We start from the raw sequence: 23,488 nt of genomic DNA, 5'->3' as shown, positions 1-23,488 counted from the left end.
CAGTTCTAAAAATGCCGACCTTTGTTTCTACCCAGTCTTAGTGACAGTTGAGCGATAGATCACTGTGTCGGCACAGCAACACTTCCAGAAATCAGTGTGAACATAGTTTATCATTCAATCCACAAACGCAAGTTGGAGCTATATCATGTAAAGAGCCATTGATCAACACGATCCATAAACAATACGCTGTCTTCTCCGGACCGAAGCTCTTCTAAGATTGTGGTCAGATGAATCAAAATGAGAAATTATAGATATGCTGTGTAGCTTAAAGATGAAAGGAACCATATATCTTGTTATCAGGTAACACGTAAAGTCCTGCATCAGGCAAGAATGGACAAAGATTTAAATCCTGAACTCAAGCCACTGCCACAGATATTTCAAGAAGAGCGGTGCTATACAATGCTAAAGGGGGCAACAGCTAACGGCAATTTTCTTTTAGTACACAGAAATGTCCTCTATTCTTCTTTTTCATATTTATTTTGGATGCTCTCTCTAAGACATCTAGGCCAGGCCACAACAGTCAGTCAGTCAGTGATTGTATTCAACCGTCCCCCCCCTAATATTTAGATGTTAGAATTTTCCTTGATTGCCCTGTTGTTTTATTGAAATAATTAATAGTCAATGTTAAATAAAAAAAATAAAAAAAGGGACAGAAAGTATTACCTATCAAAATTTATTAAAATTTAAATTAAAATTAAACAAAACATGTGAATCAGACAACCTGGCTGGCTCTAGATTCATGACTAAAACCTGCATATGACCTTATAGCATCACGCATTCACAGACAAACGCTTACTGTTGCCTGTATGCCTCAGATGCTCTTGCAGAAAATATTATTGATGATGTCACCTTGTCTCCAGGAGTCAGATCATATAAACAAGACTTAGATCTGAGCTGAGCCAGAGAGCGGGCGGTTTGCTGGAGGGCTGTGATATTCCTCACCTCTTCTGTGAGAGCAAACATACACCTGCATACATCTGTTGCAACACACAGAAATGCACGCACGCGTGCACACAGGCATGCACCGGGAGACCTCACCTGATGATGTAAGGCACTGTTTACACAAACAAAGATTCAGTGAACACATGTGGACTTGGTCACAGGGTGGGACGTGCATTTGTCAGAGTCGCCAGGCTTGTATGCACATTATGTTTCGAAGTGGCAAGTCAGCGTTATTGGCAGAGAACAGTCGGGGGGGGGGGGGGGGGGACACGCAGAGGACTGTTGTGGTTTAATATTGGCCTGTGATTCCCGCTCTTCTCCTGAGTGCTAGTCATGTTTTGCAGGCTCCTTCTCTATGTGTGACACATAGTGGAGAGGATGATAGTAATGTTTGGACAAGGCAGCGCGGTTGCCCTGAAGAATTACGATCGATGGACATAAAAGGGAAACCAGCCAACTTTCTCGTCATCTCTTTTACTTTCTCAGCCATGTGCCACCAGCTACGGCACATAAATTTTACTGGCTGGGACATCAACACGTAATCCAAAGCCAAAACAGACCATTACTGCCTGTTTTGTGTTCATATGAATTTGCAGTAATGGGCATATGCCAGTATTTACACCATATTAAATAAACAAATTGTAGAAAGATTTACATATTCATCGTAGTTTCCAATAAATTTAACAGGGAAAGTGTCCGAATAGGTTGGACCAGCATTGTTAAACAATTCTATTGTAGCACTTAAGAAAGACCAGTGACAGCGCTCATTCTCATTCACAGCTATGAGAATAATGAAGTGACCAGTTAATCTTACAGACGTTTCTTCGGACTGCTGGAGAAACATATACACAGTCGACCATATACAAAGCTCACACAAGAAATGTACAAAGATCTCAATCAAACTCAGGTCTAACAATACTAACGTAAGTGCAAGAAACCATTTACATGCAATTTGTTCTTTTTTGAGTTTGCATGACAATTTCAATGAGACTAATATCTTTATTCTGGCTGAGCACATTGTCTTATGTGGCCATAGCCAGTCAATTCTGAGTTCCAGTCATACACAACCATAAACGGTGAGTGATTTATGAGTAAATCAGCAGGTAAGAGTGCAACAAAAAGGATTTTAATTAAACCAAAGGTTTTCAGAAATAAATCAAGTGCTGTTTGGGTGTGTCCCTTGACCCAGTTAAACATGGCCACATCAAGCTTTTCTTCCTAAATGAAGTGGAGGAGACACGCGACAGATGAATAAAGAATTCTTTGAGAAAAGATGGTCCAGTTTTACTACCACAGTTCAGAAGCCGCCTTATAATATTCAAGTTTGTGGCACAAACAGGGTTGGAGAGTTGTTGGCGTTTTTTGCACTTTTAAGACCTAAACATGACATTTTACAAGATAAAATAAACAGAATGTGCTTTGTGAAGATCAAACATAGATGATATGAAGCACAGTTTTTATAAATTCTCTTAATTTCTTACTAAGTGTAGGCTGCGTTGCCTGCAGTGATGATAATGGACAAAAGAGACTGTGAGTCAAATTGAAAGTAATAAAGACATTCATCCCACGCTGGTTGTGCTCTCGGCCAAGACGAATCCACAATGATGTTTAGCAAACATGTGATGTACTGCTTCTTGTGTTTTCACAGAGCAGCCCAATCTGATACAGTCCCATTCGTCCTGCTCTATGTTAAAGACATGGCTATGAATGGATCATTGTCCTTAATCAAAAACTGCGATCCACGAGGGGAACGAAAGTGTCCATTTGGGTATAAACAAGGATGTGAGAATGGGAGATGGGCATTCAGTTTAGTGAAAAAGATAACACACGACCCTGCGTCAAGCACCTCTGAAAAGGCAGCAGAACATCCTAAAGCTGCTTCTGTCCTGAAAGAGACACACATTTCATCACAGAAAACAAGAAAAGAGGAAAAAACTAACACCTCCATTTTTATTAAATCATAGCGTGTGACGCCGTAAAAACGTGTCGGAGAATTGGAGGAAACGCTTATTACTGAAGAAGAAACCTGAACCTTGAATGCCGGAGCCTAACATGTCCTGTCCAATTTTGATGTATGGACAGGATGAGATGACAAATCAAAATGTAAACCTTGTGCCTGAGAGACAAGTTGTATCTCTGTTTGTATCCAGCTTTCAATCAGTGTTAAAAGCCACATAACACTGTTTGATCTGTTCAATGGCTGCCTTTTCTCACCGTGTCGCCTTTCACGCACCAACACAAGACCCTACACCCAGTAGAGATAAACAATTGCCAGCAGCTTGTGGAGCTTTCACCATATGAACACGGCTGGACTTCAAGAACTGGTCGAAGGGTATAACATACACATTCCAGGGTGGATCAAGCAGAGCGAGAGAGAGAGACTGAGGGTAAACAGTCTTATCAGCCAATACCAAGAACAGACTCTTCGCTCTACATTGATTTCACTCTTGATACACACAAGAAAAGCAGTTTCCATGTGGTCTGTGCGGTATTGCACAACCCAGCACAACTATAATAACACTTAGTGCTTCAGCTGTTTAACCTGCAGCTCCCAAGTATTTACACGGGTATGAAAAAGTCACCGTCAGTGTGTGCTAGGTCAACACAATGCACACCTCGTACTGTACTGCATGTGCTGATTCAAAGTCTGATGGGACAACGTGTAATAAAAGGAAAGCCTGAAAGGCAAAGTACGTCTCTTTTCCCCCTGCTAACGTGTGTAATTACACAAATGGTGTCTCATCTGAACATCTGTAATCTCATTTGTGGTGTTGATTGCTCTCTGAATGAGAAGATCACTGAATTAATTTTTGAGGACACCAGTGGTAAGAAACATTCCTTATAATTACCAAAAATCCATAATGAATAACTAAAATGAAATGAAATTGGAAAAAAAACCAACTACAAATAAATTAAAAAAAAATAATTAAATTGAAAATAATAAAGTACAATATTTTGTTTTGTTTTAGTGCTACAAAGGAAGTAAGAATCTCCATGATGCATGACTGGATTTCCCCATAAAACTAAAACCAAGAGACAGAGATGTCTCTAGAACCAGCCCAAGAAACAGCTTGACACACGAAAAAAATCTGATGAAAACAACAGATTTTATCTGCTTTCTGTGACACACTGTATGCCAACGCTGCGTCTGATTCCAGAGATTTCATAAGAGTACACTCATGTTCTTTTTGTTTTGTTTTTCTTGTCAGGGCACATGTTGACATGATGCTTTTTTCGGCTTCAGTACATTAACATTTTTTTTCATCTTGCTTGCTGACCTGGAGACAGAGGCGAACACATCGAAAAGCAAATATCATCAACTCCAACCGTGCCAATGATATGTTCGAATGCAGACTCATATCACTATAGTTCACAGGTAGACGCTGAAATACAACGCTTTTAAATATGTGCGCACTCCACGGGAAGAGGGTGTAATGTTTACTATGTTTAAGTTGTTAGCTTTTAAGGTTGTGTCAACGAAACATCAACTACAAATGAAGATTATGGGGCAAAAGGAAACATTTTCTAAATCTGTCCCTGTGTTGTTGCTCCAATAAGACACCACATTAACAGGGTAAAAGAAGTGAAGAAAAACAATCGAACCAGTTTTTAGCTGATCAGTCAGCACGGCTATAAACGAGTTGTGAAACCATTTCTGAAGGAGCCACTTCATGCTTACGTTACTCGTCACAGCCTCTGTGTGCTGTTTGTTTTGATGTCACACTGAAGGAAGTCCATTATTCACACACAAAGATCAACTGTGAAGAGAAGAGCTTGTGGGTGGCTTTCTAAACACCTGTGCGTGTTGCTCTGTGACTCGACGAGGAAGTCGCTGTTGTCGCACTGGTCCGTTTCCTAATTACTGACAATCCTGCCCCGCATGGATTTCCTTCCATGCACAGACGAACACACACACTGATTTACAGACGTTCATATAAAAGTCAAGCTCTTGCTTTGCACACTGTTCACAGTTTCTGTTGTTCCATCTGTACACGCGCACACTTGTGGACCACACCTGCCAACTTTGACGCATTCCGAGACACAAATCTGTCCGCTGGCAGACGACAGCCTCATCCTGCTTCTCAACTGAAACAGGGATGTCCTGTGGTGTGAGTACGCACATGAAGCTTTGGGGTTTTTTTTAACAGTGAAGAGCATGTCAATGATTAGTTATGAGAAGTTGGTTTAATAGTTGTTTGAACTTGCAGGGCTCAATCTCTATTCCTAAAGTATAAAAGGTTTTGCATTTTAAGTTGATATTTGAGACCTGCACAGAAATACAGTGATAATCCCAGTTACTTTATTACTTATTCACAGTTCAGTCAGTCTTTTGATATCGCAGCAAATCTACATTTGCAATTTAATAAACATATTAATTTGCACCCATGATTGTCATAAAATGTATTTACCTTGACACATCTTCAAACCAGAGGCAGACGTGGTCTCAGACTCTGAGTATGTAATGTAACTATCCAACTGTAACCAAACAGTGGGCGATGTGCTGAGGAGACTCTCAGCATAACTTTTATTTTGAGCTTTAATTGAGAAACTTTAAGCCTAATTTGACAGATTTAACAGATAAACTGACAGTGCAGAATATGCATGTGCTTTCTGTGTTTGTTTGTGTTTTTTCCAGGAACAATCCAAAGACAATTGTTACATTCAATTGTCATCCCACCAATTCCCCTCTGTACCTAGCCTTAAATGGGTTACAAATGTGCATGTGTGTACACACACACACACACACACACACACACACACACACACACACACACACACACACACACACACACACACACACTTCAATGTTCTTCAACACTCTTGTTCTTAAATTTCCAATCTCATCTAGGAATTTGAAGAACATGAAAGCTCATTAAGCAGTAATGGATTAAAAGAAACACATTGTCAAATCCTAGTACACATGTAATGACTGCAATCAGGACACAAATGTATTTTTTCAGATATCACTGGCCTTCCTGTCAGCTGTCCAAACAGTTTTCGTCAGAGAAACCCATCATGCATCACCCTCACAAAAATGATTTCTCTTGCGTTTCACCTCTGGAACATCTCTGCCTGGATACTGAAACACTGACAGTAAGTGTTAAAAACGGTCTGAGAAATTGTGCGTGAACATTTATTTCCATTCTGCCCAAACACACCAGACTTTCCTAAATGGTGGATGATGATGATGTGATACTCATTTGTGTGTGTGTGTGTGTGTGTGTGTGTGTGTGTGTGTGTGTGTGTGTGTGTGTGTGTGTGTGTGTGTGTGTGTGTGTGTGTGTGTGTGTGTGTGCGTGTGCGTGTGTGTGTGTGTGTGGGGGGGGGGGGGGTCTACACTCCCAGTTGAGTCTGCTGTGGCACTCACAGCGAGGTCATTAAAACCTGAAGTAGCGGGAAGTAATAAAGAGGACAGGAAACACAAGACACCGGACAGAAATACCAAGAGCTTCTTACCAACAAGCAGGGAAACCGGACCAAGAATAAATGTATTTCAATATTCAGACACGTGAAGTAAGTGGAGGACAGAGAGGAGGACCTGGTGGAAGTATGAAGACATTTACTGCTGCTGCCAAGGAAGTGGTTCATGTTGCTGAGGACTGCAACAGTGTGACCTGCAGTGTACCAGGTCGGTGGACTCTGTATTTGGAGCTTTTGGACATATCATGATGATGCTGAGGCAGCACATTTCACAACATATTATATTGTATTAACATTTTTCACTAATAGTGTAATAGTTTTATTGCAACATAAAGTGAGTCAATGATTTATGGTTTGGACTTGAACTGCTTCAATTTCAATTACACTGCAGGAATGAGTTCTGAAAAGTTTGTTTACATTTGTTTATACGTATACAGGCTATATACAGTTTCTGGTATTTATGTATGATCGCTGTTGCCCAAGTCATCTACAGTCTTCTGTTCTCAATAATCTGTAATCTATTTCTCCAATCCACAGTACACAATAATACATAAATATTAAACATATTAAGATCACATTTAAATTCTTGTTAAATCGTGTTACATTACTGACCAGTTGTTACATTTTGTGTTTTATTACATTATATTTTATAATAATTCGGGTCGTTGTTACATATCGGGCTCTAACCAGCCTGCTGAATGGGCCCGTCACATGATGACCTACCATGAGCACATGGTAAATAAATGCTTTTGTCTACGAGTTTGTAAGGTAAATAAAGACGGACCTGCACTCAAAATGCAGCATTACGTACAGTTTGAAGAGGATGTTCATACATGCAACACTTGAATAGGAAAAGTTTCTACCAACAACAGAAAACACTGACTGATAGCACGTAGTGGCTCAAGGAGAACTGCTGTTCAGATGTTGAACTACGGGACCACATCTGTGTGTGGAGTCAGGAAGCCAATGAGTGAAACACATACAGCAGTTCTCATGTCTCATATTTCAAGGTGAAATCAGTCAAAAACGTTTCGGCCTGCACTTTCTGGATGTAATTCAGAATTGTGTAATTAAAATCTTAATCTTAGTGTGTTTCCAGTTAAACTAAGTTTGACAAATCAAGTCATCCTTCCTAAGATGCTGGCCGCTGATAGCAGGTAGACACACAAATCGCATCCTGTTCAATCTTGTCACTGGCAAAATGTGACTTTAATTTGAACTAAATCTTTGCCATACTGTTAGACAATATTTCATTTGATCAGTCTCTACTGATGGATATTTGGCACGGGCTTCATTAGCTGCAGCCCAGTGAGTTGTTTCTGTTGTGCCTGTAAACTAAACACTGGTGACAGCTTTATGAGGTACTCCGAGAGGTTTTGAATCCCTGAGATAAATTGTTTTGTCACCTCGTTTGAGTTTTGTTTCATCTTCTGCGGCAGATCATCTCAGACTTTCCTTCCTGTCCTTTTAGCATCATATCCTCCCATGCACCTGTTTATTCTCTCATTCTCCCCCCACCCCCCCAGTCAAGATGACCCTCATTTCTCTTCCTCCTCGTCTGTATCTCATGTTCTCCTCGCTGTGAGCTATTCGAGACATTCCTGCAAGCACTGACCCACTGTTTGGTCTACAGACTGTAAAGCCAGCTGAGGCCTTCATTAAGTACCCATCATTAAAAGAGACAGATGAGGTCCTTTTTTCTCTCTTTCTAATATCTTCTATGGATCCCTGTTGGCTCACCAGGCAGCTGAAACGAGACAACGCTGACCCATGCTTTAATGTCAGTGAAACATGTCAATGAAAACATGCATCAAAGTATTTTTTTTCAATTTTAATTAGAACACAGAGCAACAAAGGACGAAGTTTGTTCACGTTTTCATTTGAGGCCAGTGTGTGTGATCAATGTGTATGGTAGTGGCTGCTTCGGTTGGGTTTCGACGGTTCTGCTGACCGTAACAAAATACATTTACAGTGTTTCCTGACTTGACAATATGTACTTTTGTTTTCAGGAATCAGGAAATCTCCAAGACAGCCTGAGTTCAAGTTTCACTTTCATTAACCGTGTTAAACCGTGTTAATGACAGATAGGGTACCATTACAAAGGTTGTTGCACCCAGGGTAGAGAATGATCAAGCAGGACATGACACAGTCCAGCTTTTCCCTGGCAGCCAACACTGCCTTCTCTCAAGGACTTTGAATAACTGTCTTGCATGATGTCTAGTAGTGCCACAAACATTGCCATACAATTCACTGTGTTAATACCACGTTCTCTAATTCCATATGCAATTCTGCAGTTTTGTTGTTTAATTAAAGTTAATTTTACTTCTACTTTGCTTTGAATGGACATTTCCACAAGCAAAAATATGATTATGTTGTTGGATACTGAAAAAATGACTCTTCACTTGTGGTCAGTCATCATTCATTCTCCTGCAAGTCTCATTATGTCAGCTGTAACATAGACCAAAATCATTGTGAAGCAGATGGGTCAACAAGGTATATATTTCTTTGCAAACTTCTCTTCAAAGATAATAAGGAACATGTATCCTATGTAGATGCAAAGGTTTGAAGACCAAATATAGCCCCTAACAGCGATATCTTAACTCGCCATTGTGTTTTTATAACAATCTTTGTCCGAAGAAACGGCTCCGAATTTCCTGGTCAAACACAAAGACAAAGTTGGTGGAAACCCTCCCCACGACTCCACTATACTATAGATGTACTGTGTGCAGTGTTTTCTTTTTACCCTATTGCATAACATATTGTTAGACTCCCTTCCACTGATACTGTTCTCTCATACAGTTGCATAAAGTTGACAAAACAACAAGAACAGCCTTTTCATCTTTTTTTTTTAAGGGTAAATGCCAGTGGGGCCCTGCTCGCCTCGTACGAAAACACCCAGACAATGGAGCGACGCATTGGGATTAAAAAAGCCGACTCATTGACACCTTTCCACACCGGCAGACAGCCCAATGCCTGAGGTCTGAAAAGTTCAAGAGCCCTTTGCTTCGCGTATATCCTGTATGACGACTTCTCATCACAAAGGTCAAGTTTGGCAGGAACTCAGGCCGCAGATATCGCAGTTAATATGGCGTCGAAATGCGACCGAATATTTCCTGACTGTCACGACACCGCAGCACATAGCAGCTGCTTTTTCATCCGCGGCTCCAAAATCTGTGGAATAGTTCAGCACATGTGCCCGCAGACCTCAGTAAACCGTTTGTGATCGTGATGAGATAACAGCAGGGTGAAAACAAAGAGCCCCCTTCACACTTTTCATCGCCACTGTCAATAACTGCAACGTTGAAAGACATTTTGAAAAAAAAAGATAATAAAGTCTCTACATGCGGTTACATAACGTGTGAAACACTTTGAAACACTTCACCAGAGAGTGTGACTGTTAAGGTTTCTTGGTTTTACTTGGTTTGCAACATGTGTGATCTCAGTGCTGAGCTGTTGCTGATATCTACAAGTAAATTAGTTTAATAAAGACCTCACAAAAAAATTTGTTATTAATTTAAAAAGTGATATGATGGACTTGTATTCGCTGCCTAATATTTACCTGATCTGCACTCAAAAAAATCAAGTGTGCAGTTTTTCAGTTTACATATCAGAAATATGTTTGATTAACATGAGCATATTGAGTTTCTTGTCGTTAAATGGTTCATTCTAATACATGTTGTTCAGATAATATGAATAAATGGGATTCAATCTACTTAATATGAATAGATCGAAATGTGTGACATAATTAAATTACATTAACTGAACAAATTGTTTTTGTGTTTGTGTAAATGACTGAGAATATTTTTTTTCAGTGTGTGAACATTTACTTTAATAAGATTTATCCTCATCTCTTTGTAGAACTGTAGCAGTAATAATTACTCTTCATGAAAACTACTTATGTAGTTCAAGAGTTATTTTTTTAATACAATTATCACCTATTTCTATAAATAATGATGTATGAACAGCTGTTTAATTATAATGCCATGTGAATCCTTTTACCAGTATATACCATCTACTTGCAAAATGCCTCTCCGATGAACAAAACGGTACATACAGGTTATAAACAAATATAAATCTACAACAGGAATCCAGTCAAAGGAACCGTAATTCTCACATTACTGTAGCGATGCCCATGACACTGTGTAACTTACACTCGTATGAGTAAAATCACACACTTAGAAACTTATTACTTAACTACAGTGATGTGAATATTTGTAATATAAATAAATATCCTTATCATACCTCTCGATCATTAAAATAATCACCACCGTTATCTTTTGAGAGCAAACGTCATGTGCTGTAGTTTTCCTACCCGGTACACCACATGCACGGTGAGAAAGGCTCTGAGAAAACATCTGAAGCACGACAGACATTTCAACATTTCAACATGCGGCCTGAGACAACATCAGTGTGCCGGGGTGTGTATTAAAACTGTGGAAGTGAAACTTCAGCGCACACACAATAACAGCTCTGTGGATATTTCCATAGATGAAGGTTCAGGGTGGGACCTGACCCAGTTGCATAACATGCCCCAGACACACACTCACCCATTGACTCAATTAACACACAAACAAGCAGAACTGGGTTTTTTTGGCCTCTCCCTCGGTCAGACCTGATCATCCTTACACTTTGCTGGCAAGTTCAAAAAAGAAGTCCAGTACTATGATGACGCGTGGCAATGCAGTAAAAGATGGCTGTCATCACAAAGAAAACACACCCTTTCATTTTCATCCGAATCTTTGCAGTTTTTTTTAAATACGTTAGGTAATCTTATGTTACTGATGTAAATGTATAATCTGTCACTTTTCCTTGTGAAATCTACACTTTGTGTACAGATGACGTACACCTGTATGATCTAGTTCACCAACTCTATAATATCAGGTATTAGTTATGATGGACGTATTTTCTGGCAATTGGTAAAATGCTGAAAAACATTTCTTCTTTAAAATGAAATAAATTCTAATTGAATTTGGTTCAGTTTCAAAGGAGGTGTGGTATTTTCTTAGTTGTTTTTTTTTCAAATCTTGAAAAAAATGCCACACGTACTTTGTGATAAACTTCCTGCCTTAATAGTCTACTTTTAGTCTTGTTTGATCTGATCCTAAATTCAACAATACAGTGCAATGGAATAAACACTTATTAGATAATGTATAACATTTATTATGGAGAATATACAGGACCTTCAGTATATGCTGTATATCAAGTATAGCCTATAGATTAACAGGACAAACATTAAGTGTTCTTGATTAAAAAAGTATACCTTTTATTCAAAGTGATTTTATTATTCCTTTGTCTTGGTCATTTTATGTCTCATTCACATTGTGACTGTCTGTTTGAGACGATAATTCCCCCACAGAAGCTTAAAATGTGAATTTATATGAGTAAGGAGTCGTAACAATTCCTCTGGAGCCCAAAGAGCAATTGACTCGGTTTCACCTGCCTGTGTTGCAGTGTGCAGATCGGTATGTGTTTACCTGTCTTATCATCGTGCCAGCATGTGCATGTTTGTGCAGCGTGTTTGTTCACACAATAGGTCTTTGTTTCCTCGCATCCTATTTTTCTGAAGTGAGCTGAAACACGCACACACACAACCACACACACACACGCACGCACGCACAAACACAACCGCACACAGTTCCTCCTGAGTTCCGTCAAATTATAACAGTTTACAGACAGCAAAAATAGGAACAATATGTGTGTGAGAGAGAGAGAGAGAGAGAGAGAGAGAGAGAGAGAGAGAGAGAGAGAGAGAGAGAGAGAGATGAATAAGAATTACAGCAGAAGATGACCCATAGAGCTCAGTTGAAGATGTGTTGTATTTAGATAGTGATGATGAATGGTGAGATCACAGGTAAGCAACAGGACTGACTAATCAGTTGAATGACCAGAGGACAACTTTTAAGTTTTATGAAGAAACATACAACTCGATGCAACATCTTTTGTTCCTTCTTGTAATAATTGCTGTCAAAATCTTCTGAACAAATACGAGGTGATTTGCTGGGTTTTTCTGCGAGCTTTGGCAGAAAGTTGTGTAGATTGTCACAATTCACTAGGTTGAATAAAAAAATTGGATATTGCTTCAAACCATGGGTATACGATGGTGCTGCAGGAGGGATATATAAAAGATTTGAATTGAATTGATGGTGTAGATACAGGCAGATAATTTGCAGGATCCCACATATTTCTTTCTTGGCACTGGTTATCATAATCTCAAGACTGTGACTTTGTGAAAGCAGGGACATGAAATTTAAACTGAACATCTCTTCTTAACGCACGCACGCACGCACGCACGCACGCACGCACGCACAAGGCACCTGATGAGCTGCAGTTCCGAAGAGGGAAGTGAAAACTCAGTCCATCTGCTTTGACAGGAAGTCAACAGAAGCCACATACAGGCCTGCTGACGTCAATCAGAGCCACAGGAACACCTCCACACACACACACACACACACACACACACACACACACACACACACACACACACACACACACACACACACACACACACACTGATGCATACGCATATCAGCCTCAAAGACTTCATTTGCAAAACTGCATACAAAAAAGAAAAATTAAATGTCACTACACATTGAAAAAAGAAACGTTAGTGACTTAAGAAATGAAAATCAATCTTTCGGCTCAAAAATATTGACACTTATAAACTATGGATATTGAATAATAAGGGGTCTTAAATTACAATAAAACTCGGAGTAGAGAAAAGCAGCGTCTTTGCAAACGAAACTCCACCTTTGTTGTAAGACAGATTGTCTGGGGACCAAACATCTGTCACCGTATCTACATCAGTAACATGAACCTCACAGAACATTAGTGACCGAACACAGTTTATTCCGAGTGGCAAAGTTATACTTTCAATAGAAACTGCAAATGAAAAGTACCAATTGACTTTGGAAGGCCACTTCTAACTTTTCTCAATCAGGCCTGTCTCATCATTCTATATATATATATTATATATATATTGTATATGTAGCTAATGGACTCAACTTTAGCCCCGACCAACCTGCCAAATGCAGGTGGGAAAAGTTTAACTAACAATTTTATTTGCCCCCAAATTACTTGTCTCTTCCGCTGCCTTTCGACACAGCAGGAACCCTGTGCAACCCCGACACAATACGCCAGAGAGAAACCACAAGTCCTCTGAGCGCGAGCTGCACACATGACTGCTTACTCGTCTTCCCATTAGTTAGTTTGGGGCACGCTTTCCTGTCATCAGCGGCCTGCGGCTGAGCGGACGGAGGAGAAGTTTAAATTTAGGAAAGATGTGGAAGTATACACATGAGTGAGTAAGCTGGAGGAAAAAAGAAAAACACCTAAAAGAAATGCGACAGAGATGGTGATGGGAGGGAGGAATTCTCTGCACAACCAAAGAGAAACAAGAAAAAAAAAAGCAAGAAAATATTTAACTGAAAGTGGAAGGTGGGAAGGGAACGGCTTGAATATGATGGGAAAGTGATGTACTGTGCGGTTTGCAGGTCATGAAAAGCCTCTTGTTTGACATCGCTGCTAAACAACTGCAAACTTGAGGACCGTGCGCGCAGGGGCACGGCAACCTTTTCAACATGACGTGCTGGTTTAATTTTTTTTCCTGTCAATGAGAAACTAAAACGTTTCTTTCACGTTGCTTTGAGGAGAACTGACTCAGTTCAGCGCCCATGAATATACTTCCAGTATACAGGAGATGAGTGAAATAGCCACAGAGCTGCTCCTCAATGCTGCTGGCTGATGCTGGTGATAACAGTGAGCTCTGAGCAGGGCTGAGAAACAGTAGCTGTGCAGTTCTGCAAGGGCTTTCACATAAAGCACAAGTAGAACACCCACTGAAACTTCAGAAATTTTAACTACATTATTATCTTTACAGTACGTTTATCCTGCTAAAAGGAATGGCAGTACAGTAACCCCCCCCCCCCCCCCCACAATTTTTTTTCTTGATCAATCGACACGGTGAACGAGGTGTCTAATTAATTTGAATAATTCTGAAACAAAGTCATCCTCATGTGTGACTTGTCAATTTAAATTCCAATGCAGTTATGTTGTGTAGGAGAGAAAAAAAACTAAACTTTTTTTTAACAATAATTAAACCAACAACCTACATTCTCTAAGCCGAGGTGCATAATTTGCATACATTCATATACCAACTGTGTGAAGCGCTGTATGAAGAGTTTTTCTGTTCACTTGGCTAAAAAAACTAATCTCTGTGATGTACAGGGGGGAATTAATCATCACGCAACATGTGCTACACCTTGTTTTTAATGGCATCTATGCTTGAACGCAGACACTCAAACACTGCCTCCTACTGGCCTGAATGTGTATATGCACACACACGTACAGTACTGTGAAAACACACACGTACAGTACTGTGAAAACACACATACAGCTGCAGAAAATCACCATCGATGAAAGAAAGAAAAGGGAAGTCTGATGTAATCTTGAAGTGATCCACTTTAGAACACAACTCTGAGTGAGTGAGTTCGTCTGACCGGCCACGTTAATTGTGTTTGAACAAAAGTTAATGAGCTTGATGACAAAACCGTCTGGACTACAATGTGGCAGCTGAAGACAAACGGCAGAAAGCAGTGAAAGTCGTCACGTAGGCCAATTCATGAAAAAACGGACGGGAGAGAATTATGAGAACAAAGAAAAAAGTCATTTGAGCCCGTAAAGACCAGATCAATTTAAAAGGGCTCATCTTTTTTTGTAATGACAGGCAGAGGTCAGCTTCTTACCTGGGAGACAAACTCTGGTGATTTGAGGCTGAGTTGTTGCTGCAGGTGATCTCCTGGAAAAACACAATAAATACAAAAAACTGCTATTACAAAAGAATGAGCTACAAATTTGATATTTACTTCTTATCCTTTTTAAGCTGCAGCACATTATTTGGCGATCTCCATTGGAAGAGTTTGTTCATTTGGGTAAAGAAGTTAAGAAAATGTTAGTTTTCTTAGAGGTTGTTCTGAAAATGTGGCGTCACAGCAGTTTTTTGTTTTTTTTGTTTACATCGAATTTTTAAGCTGCAGGCAAGAAAGCTATTTAAGTAGTTTGTACACTGTAAACAAAGAAAACAACCTTTAACTAAACACATATTCAGGTTGTTGGCAAAAGGGAATCCGAAACAGTCAGTTTATATCCCATTGAATAGGTTAAATGAGTTCACTCCTTAGTATCAAGAGCACATCACTATTTGATCACGTTTAACACGTTTATCGAAGCATCAATGGTTTTCAGTCTTTGTGCTATGATGAGCTGTTGTAAGAATATATGGCAAAAGCACAGGAAACTGGCATTTGATGATAAAAACAGGTGTGCACACGCGTGCGCTCAAACACACGCAAATGCACACGACTTTCATTTTTTAAGTCTGCCTCTGACGAACTGACAATGAACTCTGACCGAAAATAAACAAAAAAAAACAAAACATTCATTCCACCTCCAGTTATATATTTCAATCGTGACCGTTTTTCCACAAATTGAAACGACAATCTTCACATTTCTCTGCTCTCCTCTCGAGCTTTTTCGTTTGTATTTTGATTGTACACAAGCCGTGTGATGATTAGAAATATAATTGAAGCCCTCGTGTCAAAGATCAGATCAGTTAATTAGCTTAACAGATTTCACCCAACCTCCTTCTGCAGAAGCACTTACAGTTTACAGCAGTTTACAGCAGTTTACAGCAGTTTACAGCAGTTTACAGCAGTTTACAGCAGTTTACAGCGGCGTGTCAGCATTTCTTCAGACATACTGTGCGTTCCCAGCTTTGAGGACCTTTAGGGATCGCAGCATCAGTCTATGTCAGAGCATCACGTGGGCCGAGCCACACAAGCAGACTGAATATTAGATGAACTGTGAGACAGCACCACTGAAATATCAAATACACTGAAGCACCACACTTACACAGTGGACATGAAAACATTCTATAGTCACAAAGGAAAAAGAGAAAATAATCAGAAGCTTCACTAATGCTTAATAAAAACATATTGATTGTAAAAATGAAAACACATGCAATTTTTCCTTTTTTTGTTTTGTTAAAAAAAAAAAAAAAGCTTCCAGAACAGGTATGAGGAAACTCCTTTTCACTATAAATACATTGAATTGTGACACTGTTAAAGCTCTACAGGATGTCTCTGGGACACAATCCGTCTTTACAACAGTTATAGTGAAATGTGGCATGTCAGGGTGCGTGTGTTAGTAACACATGGAAAGGGGGCAGCTGACAGCATGTGGATCTTTTTTATTTATTTTTTTTCAGCAGTGACACACTGATCACCTGGCTGATGTTCTGTGTAGAATCAGGTCAATGTATGTGGACAACAGCAGGTTTGTCTCTCCTCCTACTCGAGTGGGGGTGTCAGAGATGAATGTAGGTCAGACAGGTTTCAGATGGCCAATACAGCAGGCTTAATATAGCCTGAGGTTGAGCATCATGAGGAGTGACACACAGACATATTCACACATGTGGCATCACGGTGGAAAACAAAGGAAAGGGTGTCCTACATTTCCATTCACACATACTCTCTACAATCTCAACCACACTGATGATGATGTTAAAGGTGCTGCTGGGAAAACTGTAGTCTCTCTCTTTCTCTTTCTCTCTCTCTCTCTCTCCCTCCCTTCCTCCCTCCAGGAGCTATCAAGTGCAAATTCAAACCATACAAATGTTGCCATACATGTGCATGACACTGAAAGGAAAATTTCTACACTTACAATAAACACATTCAATGGCATGCCAATTTGGTTAAAAAATATCTTTATGAAGTACTTAATGTTTGGAGATACCGTAATTCTGATTCTCATATCTTAAAACCTGAAATACTTCAATTTACATATGATAAATGTAAAATATATAAATGATTCATTCATCTGTGTTTTGGCTGCTCTCTTCAGGGGTCAGTGACTCTTCTTCTCTCTCCCCTATTTACCTGCTTCCTCTGCTGCCACACCTTCTCTGAGATCTTCTCCTCCTAATGCTGAGCAGCTCCACATCGAAGGTCCTTAGTCTGATTCTCAACGTGTCCAAACCAAGTTAACTTGGCGTCTCTAGCTTTATCTCTAAAGTGCTCAACTTCAGCGGTCCCTCTGAGCTTTTCTTTCCCTTTATCTTATTAATTCAGTGATTCTGTTGGTTCACATGAATAAAAACCCCATATTTTCTATCTGTATAGTTATATCCATTTCCTAATATCATGTGAGAAACTAAATAAAATATTTTAGGCTCTGATAAAACAAGGACATTTAACTGACTGGGATGGACGAACTCCATGCAATATAGTGTTGGCAATAGAAGATACTTGCGATACTTTGATGGCACGAGCCAATTAGCTTTCTGTTTGAACGAGCTGCATACTTCCATTAATGTTTCACCACAGCAAAATAAATTCCTTTTGGAGCTGTCGACTTTTGTGACACAAGATACCATCGAAACCTTTTGTATGAAATGACGCCATAATAATATGAAGGTAATTTCAGTCAGTTAAAAAATCCCTACTGCAAAATGTGTTAAATTGGACTCAGTTCAGTGAGTTAAAACTTAATACTTCCATCTTGTGGTGGACTGACTGAACTGCAGGCTGATTGCACTTAGAAAGCTGATTGGAGATCCCGTTCTTGAGAAGTCTCCGAAAACAGAGTAATTTTCATAGCATTTCACAACAGACCAGGGAATAAAAAATGTAACCCTCAAGGGTACCGAGAGTGGTCTTCAACTTGATTTATGGAATTCTTCAGAAAAGACATTAAGGGGACTGCCAAAATATTTCTTCCTAATGTTGTTTCAGTGTTTGAGCAAATCACAGAACTAAATGCATAAGAGAAGATGGTTTTTTTCTCATGATTGAAAGAAAACTGACTTGCTGGAGGCACACTGGACATTAGTCAGTACAGTGAAGTTATTCCGTACACTTCGAAGGCTTGCCAGAACCTAAACAAGCAGACAGAGAGAGAGAGAGAGAGAGAGAGAGAGAGAGAGAGAGAGAGAGAGAGAGAGAGAGAGAGACAATCAATAACACATTTTCATGCTTTATTTATCTAACATGCTGTGCATTCTGTTTCATTTCCAGTGTAATTACATTTGTGTTTATTCTGGTTGGAGAGTAAAGGCCAAAGAAGAATATACCCAACTATCATAGTCCATGACATAAACAGTTTCAAATGATTTTAACAGCAACTCCACATCGTCTTCATATATTTACCTGAGCAAAGGGCGTCACGATCAAGTCATCGCCGTGTCTACAAACACACAAGAAAAAGAAACACAATGAGATACACAAACACAGAATACATAAAACATGTTTTATGGTTGCATGAAAGTTATTTGCTTTATCTCCATTTTAAATGAAATAACAAAGGAATTCATGAAAACGGCAATGGTCAGAATGACCCAAAAAACCACCGTTATTATTAATAACTACAAGAGGTGTACAGCGAGACAGTGGGGAGAGGAGGATCAGAGGACAGAAACATTAGTGTTACAAAAAATAGAGACAAGTTTTGAAATTCTGAGGTACAAAAACTGAAATTATTGTCAAAAGAGAACAAAATGTGAAGTTACACTGTGGTCAGTGGGACGTCTTTCTTCAACCTCTACAGAGTGGCTCATTGCACTGAGCAGTAGTGTTCAACTCATGAGAAACCTTTCTAGGATGTTTTGTAGACCCGGGAGACATCCCACTGCTTCATGTGTTTGTGAAGTGGTTGTTTTGAAGAATCCTACTTTGGAAAGGGAGTCTGCAGACTTTCTAAGAGGCAATCTGGAGGGGCGTCTAGAAAAAAAAAGATCACTGTCGAGCACTGGAGCTGTGAATGGAGCACAGGCAACTGTCTTTAATTAACAATCGATGGCATTACAACTGTGGCCAGCAGTGAATTATGTTCTCTGATTTGGTCAAAGTGAACTTAAAATATTAAGGACAGCAGGAATGTTGTGACCTCATCCTGAGTTTGCACATTTTCCCTGTTGCCTATTTGTGAGTTTCTCCTGCAGCCTAAAGCCACTTAGATTTGGTTTGAACGACGACTGTGAGTGTTATTTACTAAATACCTGATACTACAAAAAAATTTACTGTTTGTGATTTTTGAACTATAATCAATGTCTTTTTTCAAGTGGAAGTGGGTAAATTTGGGAAAATGTGACGTATTAAAGAAACTAATTGTGGCACTGAATGAAAGCAACAACTGAATGACCATTCAAACATGCTCTGTCAAAAACAATCAATTCATGGTTGATTGTTTATCTTTCACATCTCACACATCCACAGTGGTAGAAAAAAAAAGAAAAACAGTTAATAAATCTGCACTTTCTGTACATTGTGACATTTAGAGAGGTGGCATGAAAGTAAGTATTTGTACTTTGTCAATTATATTTGTTGAGTGTTTCGTACAAAGTCTAGGCGGGCTGTCACATTATTGTAATTTAGAAAATCATTTTGTTTCAGTCTCCAATCTACGAAACAACTTTAATGATGCATTTGTAAATACATGGACGATGTTAAAATTACAACAAAACAGGATTCAAACACGAGTCCCCTATCTCTCAGTGAAAGTGTGACGTTTTGAGTTATTGTATCTTATATCACGTGTGATAAGGTTTCTAACGAGACAAAACTGAATGAGAATTAGCCACGGAGTCCCAAATAGTTTCACAATAAATCTCCGGCGGTGCTTGAGACATTCAGGAACTAATTTCCTGTGTATTGCCTCACTCTGTAACTCTCGGAGCGGGTCTGCTTAACGCTGATATTTAAGAACACGGGCTGCGTGTGACGGACTGTGCCTGTTTCCACGTGTCATTACTCACAGTTCAGAGGCGATGGAGGAGTTTCGTGACATGGACTTGGGTGACAGATCATAGTCGCTGTCAGAGCGATAGAGGAAGGACTCCCTGCGCTGGTTGTGACTGGGGAAGTTAGCGTGGAGGACCAGACCAGAGCCGGGGGAGGCCTGGGGGTCCAGGGGGCTGCAGCTGGCAGACGGGCCATTCTCCACATCAAAGCTGAAAACAGAGAAACACAAAGCCCCGGGGGGATTAGTTTTTATCCTTTTATTTTTCTTTGAACCTATTTTTAAGATTCAAGTCAACTCAAGCAGGCAACATCAGATTCCTCTTGCCTCCTCTCGGCTTTAGACCAAGTGGTAAAAACAGGAGGACTGAGTAGAGCTCGAGCCGAGAGTAAACTACTTCAGACGTGTTGTGATGTCAGCGGGGTCTTATTCCGATTACCATTTGTTTTTATTTTCAGGCTTGACCTGATAAGCTTTACATGTTTGAACATGAAGAAAAGGGAAGACGGATTCTTTCACATGGCAATCAACATTCCTCTTCAACGATAAGCTTTGGCCACAAACTGCACAAACAACTGGCACATAATGATGCAGAAACACACACACACACACACACACACACACACACACACACACAAAGAACAAATATACTTGTCGTGACCGGGTAAGAAGGGGCAGAGTGACATGCTGCAGTGCACTGTGATCACTCAGTGATGAGAATCAGTCCTTCTGGGACGCACAAAAAGAATCCTGGTTTGATTCCAGGCTAGGGGCTGTTCTCTGTGTACCATGCATGTTCTCCCATGAGTTTTCTCTGGCTTCCTCCTGCAGTCCAAAGACATGTATGTTGTGTGTGTGTGTGTTATCCCTCTGATGAAAGGGTGACCTGTCGAAGGTGGAGCCTGCTTTTGGCTCATTGTCAGCTGGAATCGACTCCAGATCATTGTGACCTTAACTTGGATAGAATAGGTTTAGAGGATGGATGGGGGCCCCCTCTGTGTTTTTACCTCCCCCTGCTTGAAAAGTCAGCTCTTCTGATTGATGCGGCACCATCATCACTGCACTAATCACATCCCCTCCCGGGAAAGCTATGTGGTTTCTTGATGGTCTTGTATTTTGCTTTTATTTTGAGTAACACTACCGGCTATAAGGACACATCAAATCCTGTGGTCCAAGTGAATTTATGATACATCAATGACAAACTTAATAAACTGGTTACATCCATCTCTTCTGCTGTCAACAGCAGTGTCTGGACTTGGGTTTTTTTTGGTTTGTTGTTTGACCCTTCCTGAGTTGCAGTTGATATATGGCCTTTTTTTCTTTTTTTAAATTGAATGTCATTATTTCAATTAACATCACAACATCATCTTATTTGTTGTTGCTTCACTCTTTATCCTCACAAAATCAGCTGTATCACTTTTATATAGAGAAGGAAAAGCTTGAGACTCAACAACATCACCATGAGAATGTGTCTTATATATAAATATATAGATAAATATGTCATTACCGTGTCTAAGTGACATTTACTTTTTTGCAGTTTCCACTGCAGTTAGGGTTTTTGTAAGTCGGTCTCCTTTATAGTTTTGTTCTGCAAACACTGCTCGCCGTGTATATTAAACACAAACCAGCAGAAGGGGTGGTGGTTACACGACAAACCCTAGTAAATCGAAGCTGAAAGATTAATGTTTGTAGAAGAATAATGAAGATTAGTTGGGTGTTTGCAGAAAGGGCATCCATCTATCTTCAGTATTATAGCTTATCAGCAACTCCTTTTCAATTTATTATGATAAAACCAAGAAAAAAATATTTATGAATGCAACATTTTCCAAAAGAACAAACAGAAAGCGAGAACAACGTCCAAGTGTCTGCAGACCTATGCCTAAATCTGAGTGTTTTGAAACAACATAAAGAGTTTTCCACTTTGATGAAAGCTTAAACTGCAACTTTGGATTGCACAGAAGATTTGTGTGTTTTTGTCAACCTCAGTCATTTCCACATTTGCAAAGACCCTCTGTAGGACATTTGCGACAGAAGGGTGGGGCTTCTGGTGTTTTCTACCCCCGGGGAAGGGAAGATACGAAAGGTGAAGGTGTCTCTTGTCATTCACACATATGTGGGGGGCCTCTGGGTCCAAAACAAAAAAGTTAGATATGTGACGTCAATGTAAAAAGCTTCGTCTGCAATGAAATTGTGACTGACTGAATGAATAAAGCTCCCAAAACAGTTGCTATAATTCTCCCCAGAAGGAGGGGAAAAGCCGGAAGCAAATGAGACTTAACATGATGGATAAAAAGTTGAACGTGGACACTCTGCATTTAGGAAACTTGATCAAGATCAGAGCGAAAAACAAACAAAAAAACAAGTAAAAACACAGACATGACGTGTGTGTGTGTGTGTGTGTGTGTCTGTGTGTGTGATACATGTGTATACAAGCAGGCCTGCACTATGTACCATGCACTGAATGCTTGACTGCTCTGCCCTCCGGCCGGCACGCTGCTTTGTGAGAAGCGACCACGTGCAGAGACGACTGATTCTGGAGTCAGTGAGGGCGAGTCCACCCAACCACATCTCACAACTGTCAACTCACCACTCATAGTTTTCAAGCATTAATGCAGTTTTTCTCAGTAGTAGCCCACGTTGCTTTTCCTTGTATCATGGACAATTTTCCCGGTTGTTAATGCTAACTAAATCATTGAAGGTGAACTAAAACTAATTTTTCTGCAAAAATAATAATCAGTAATTTCATAACAAAGGTTCACTATCAATATAAGTTCATGTGTTTGGTGCTCAATTTCATACTGAAAGACCTTCGGGTGGCCTTTATCAACCATCATCTGCATTATTATGTGTATAGATAACTTCCTACAAAATATTGTTCCCAGCAAATATCATGCTTTAGTGATCTGAGATGTTCAGAAAAGGTCCTGTGAGGGTTGACTTAAAGCCAAGTCAACAAAAAAAACCTAAACAAAAACATGAATGCATCCTTTTTTCATTTGGTTTACAGGATACAACGTTAGATAAGTAGAACCACCCTGCTGTCCCGGATCCAGCGAGTGTAGTGGGTGGATGAACGATGGATTAGAGCGTACAATCATCCAGTGGGCTGCCCGGTGGTATAGTGGTTAGTAATTCGGCTTAACGGTGAAAACACCACAGTTTTACAGTTTTGAGGCTTGATATTGCAATTTCACATGTTTTCACGAGGTGTGTATTTTGTCCAGGTACTCTGGCCTCCTCCCTCCCACAATGTTTGTTAGATGGTTGGTGGCTCTGTATGGGTACGCTATGGACTAGTGACATGTTACAACACATTTATAGAGTTTAGCAGCCGACA

At 39.9% G+C, this 23,488-nt stretch overlaps 1 protein-coding gene across 1 annotated transcript in view; it reads right to left on the bottom strand.

The window, feature by feature from the left end:
- Positions 1–23,488, bottom strand: part of LOC308116106 (3',5'-cyclic-AMP phosphodiesterase 4B-like) — a 67,731-nt gene that overhangs the window by 34,124 nt on the left and 10,119 nt on the right. Inside the window, exons 2-5 of the mRNA XM_080474098.1 lie at positions 20,168–20,362; positions 18,564–18,600; positions 18,222–18,292; positions 15,105–15,157 (exon numbers count right to left, since the gene is read on the bottom strand). Coding sequence (XP_080330224.1) covers positions 15,105–15,157; positions 18,222–18,292; positions 18,564–18,600; positions 20,168–20,362 — 356 coding nt within the window. The remainder of the gene's footprint in view (positions 1–15,104; positions 15,158–18,221; positions 18,293–18,563; positions 18,601–20,167; positions 20,363–23,488) is intronic.

This window comes from Lipophrys pholis, assembly GCF_963383615.2.
Source record: "Lipophrys pholis genome assembly, chromosome: 10".
Lineage (NCBI taxonomy): Eukaryota > Metazoa > Chordata > Actinopteri > Blenniiformes > Blenniidae > Lipophrys > Lipophrys pholis.
Note: the sequence above shows the minus strand (reverse complement) of the source record. Positions and strands in the feature narration are given on the sequence as shown.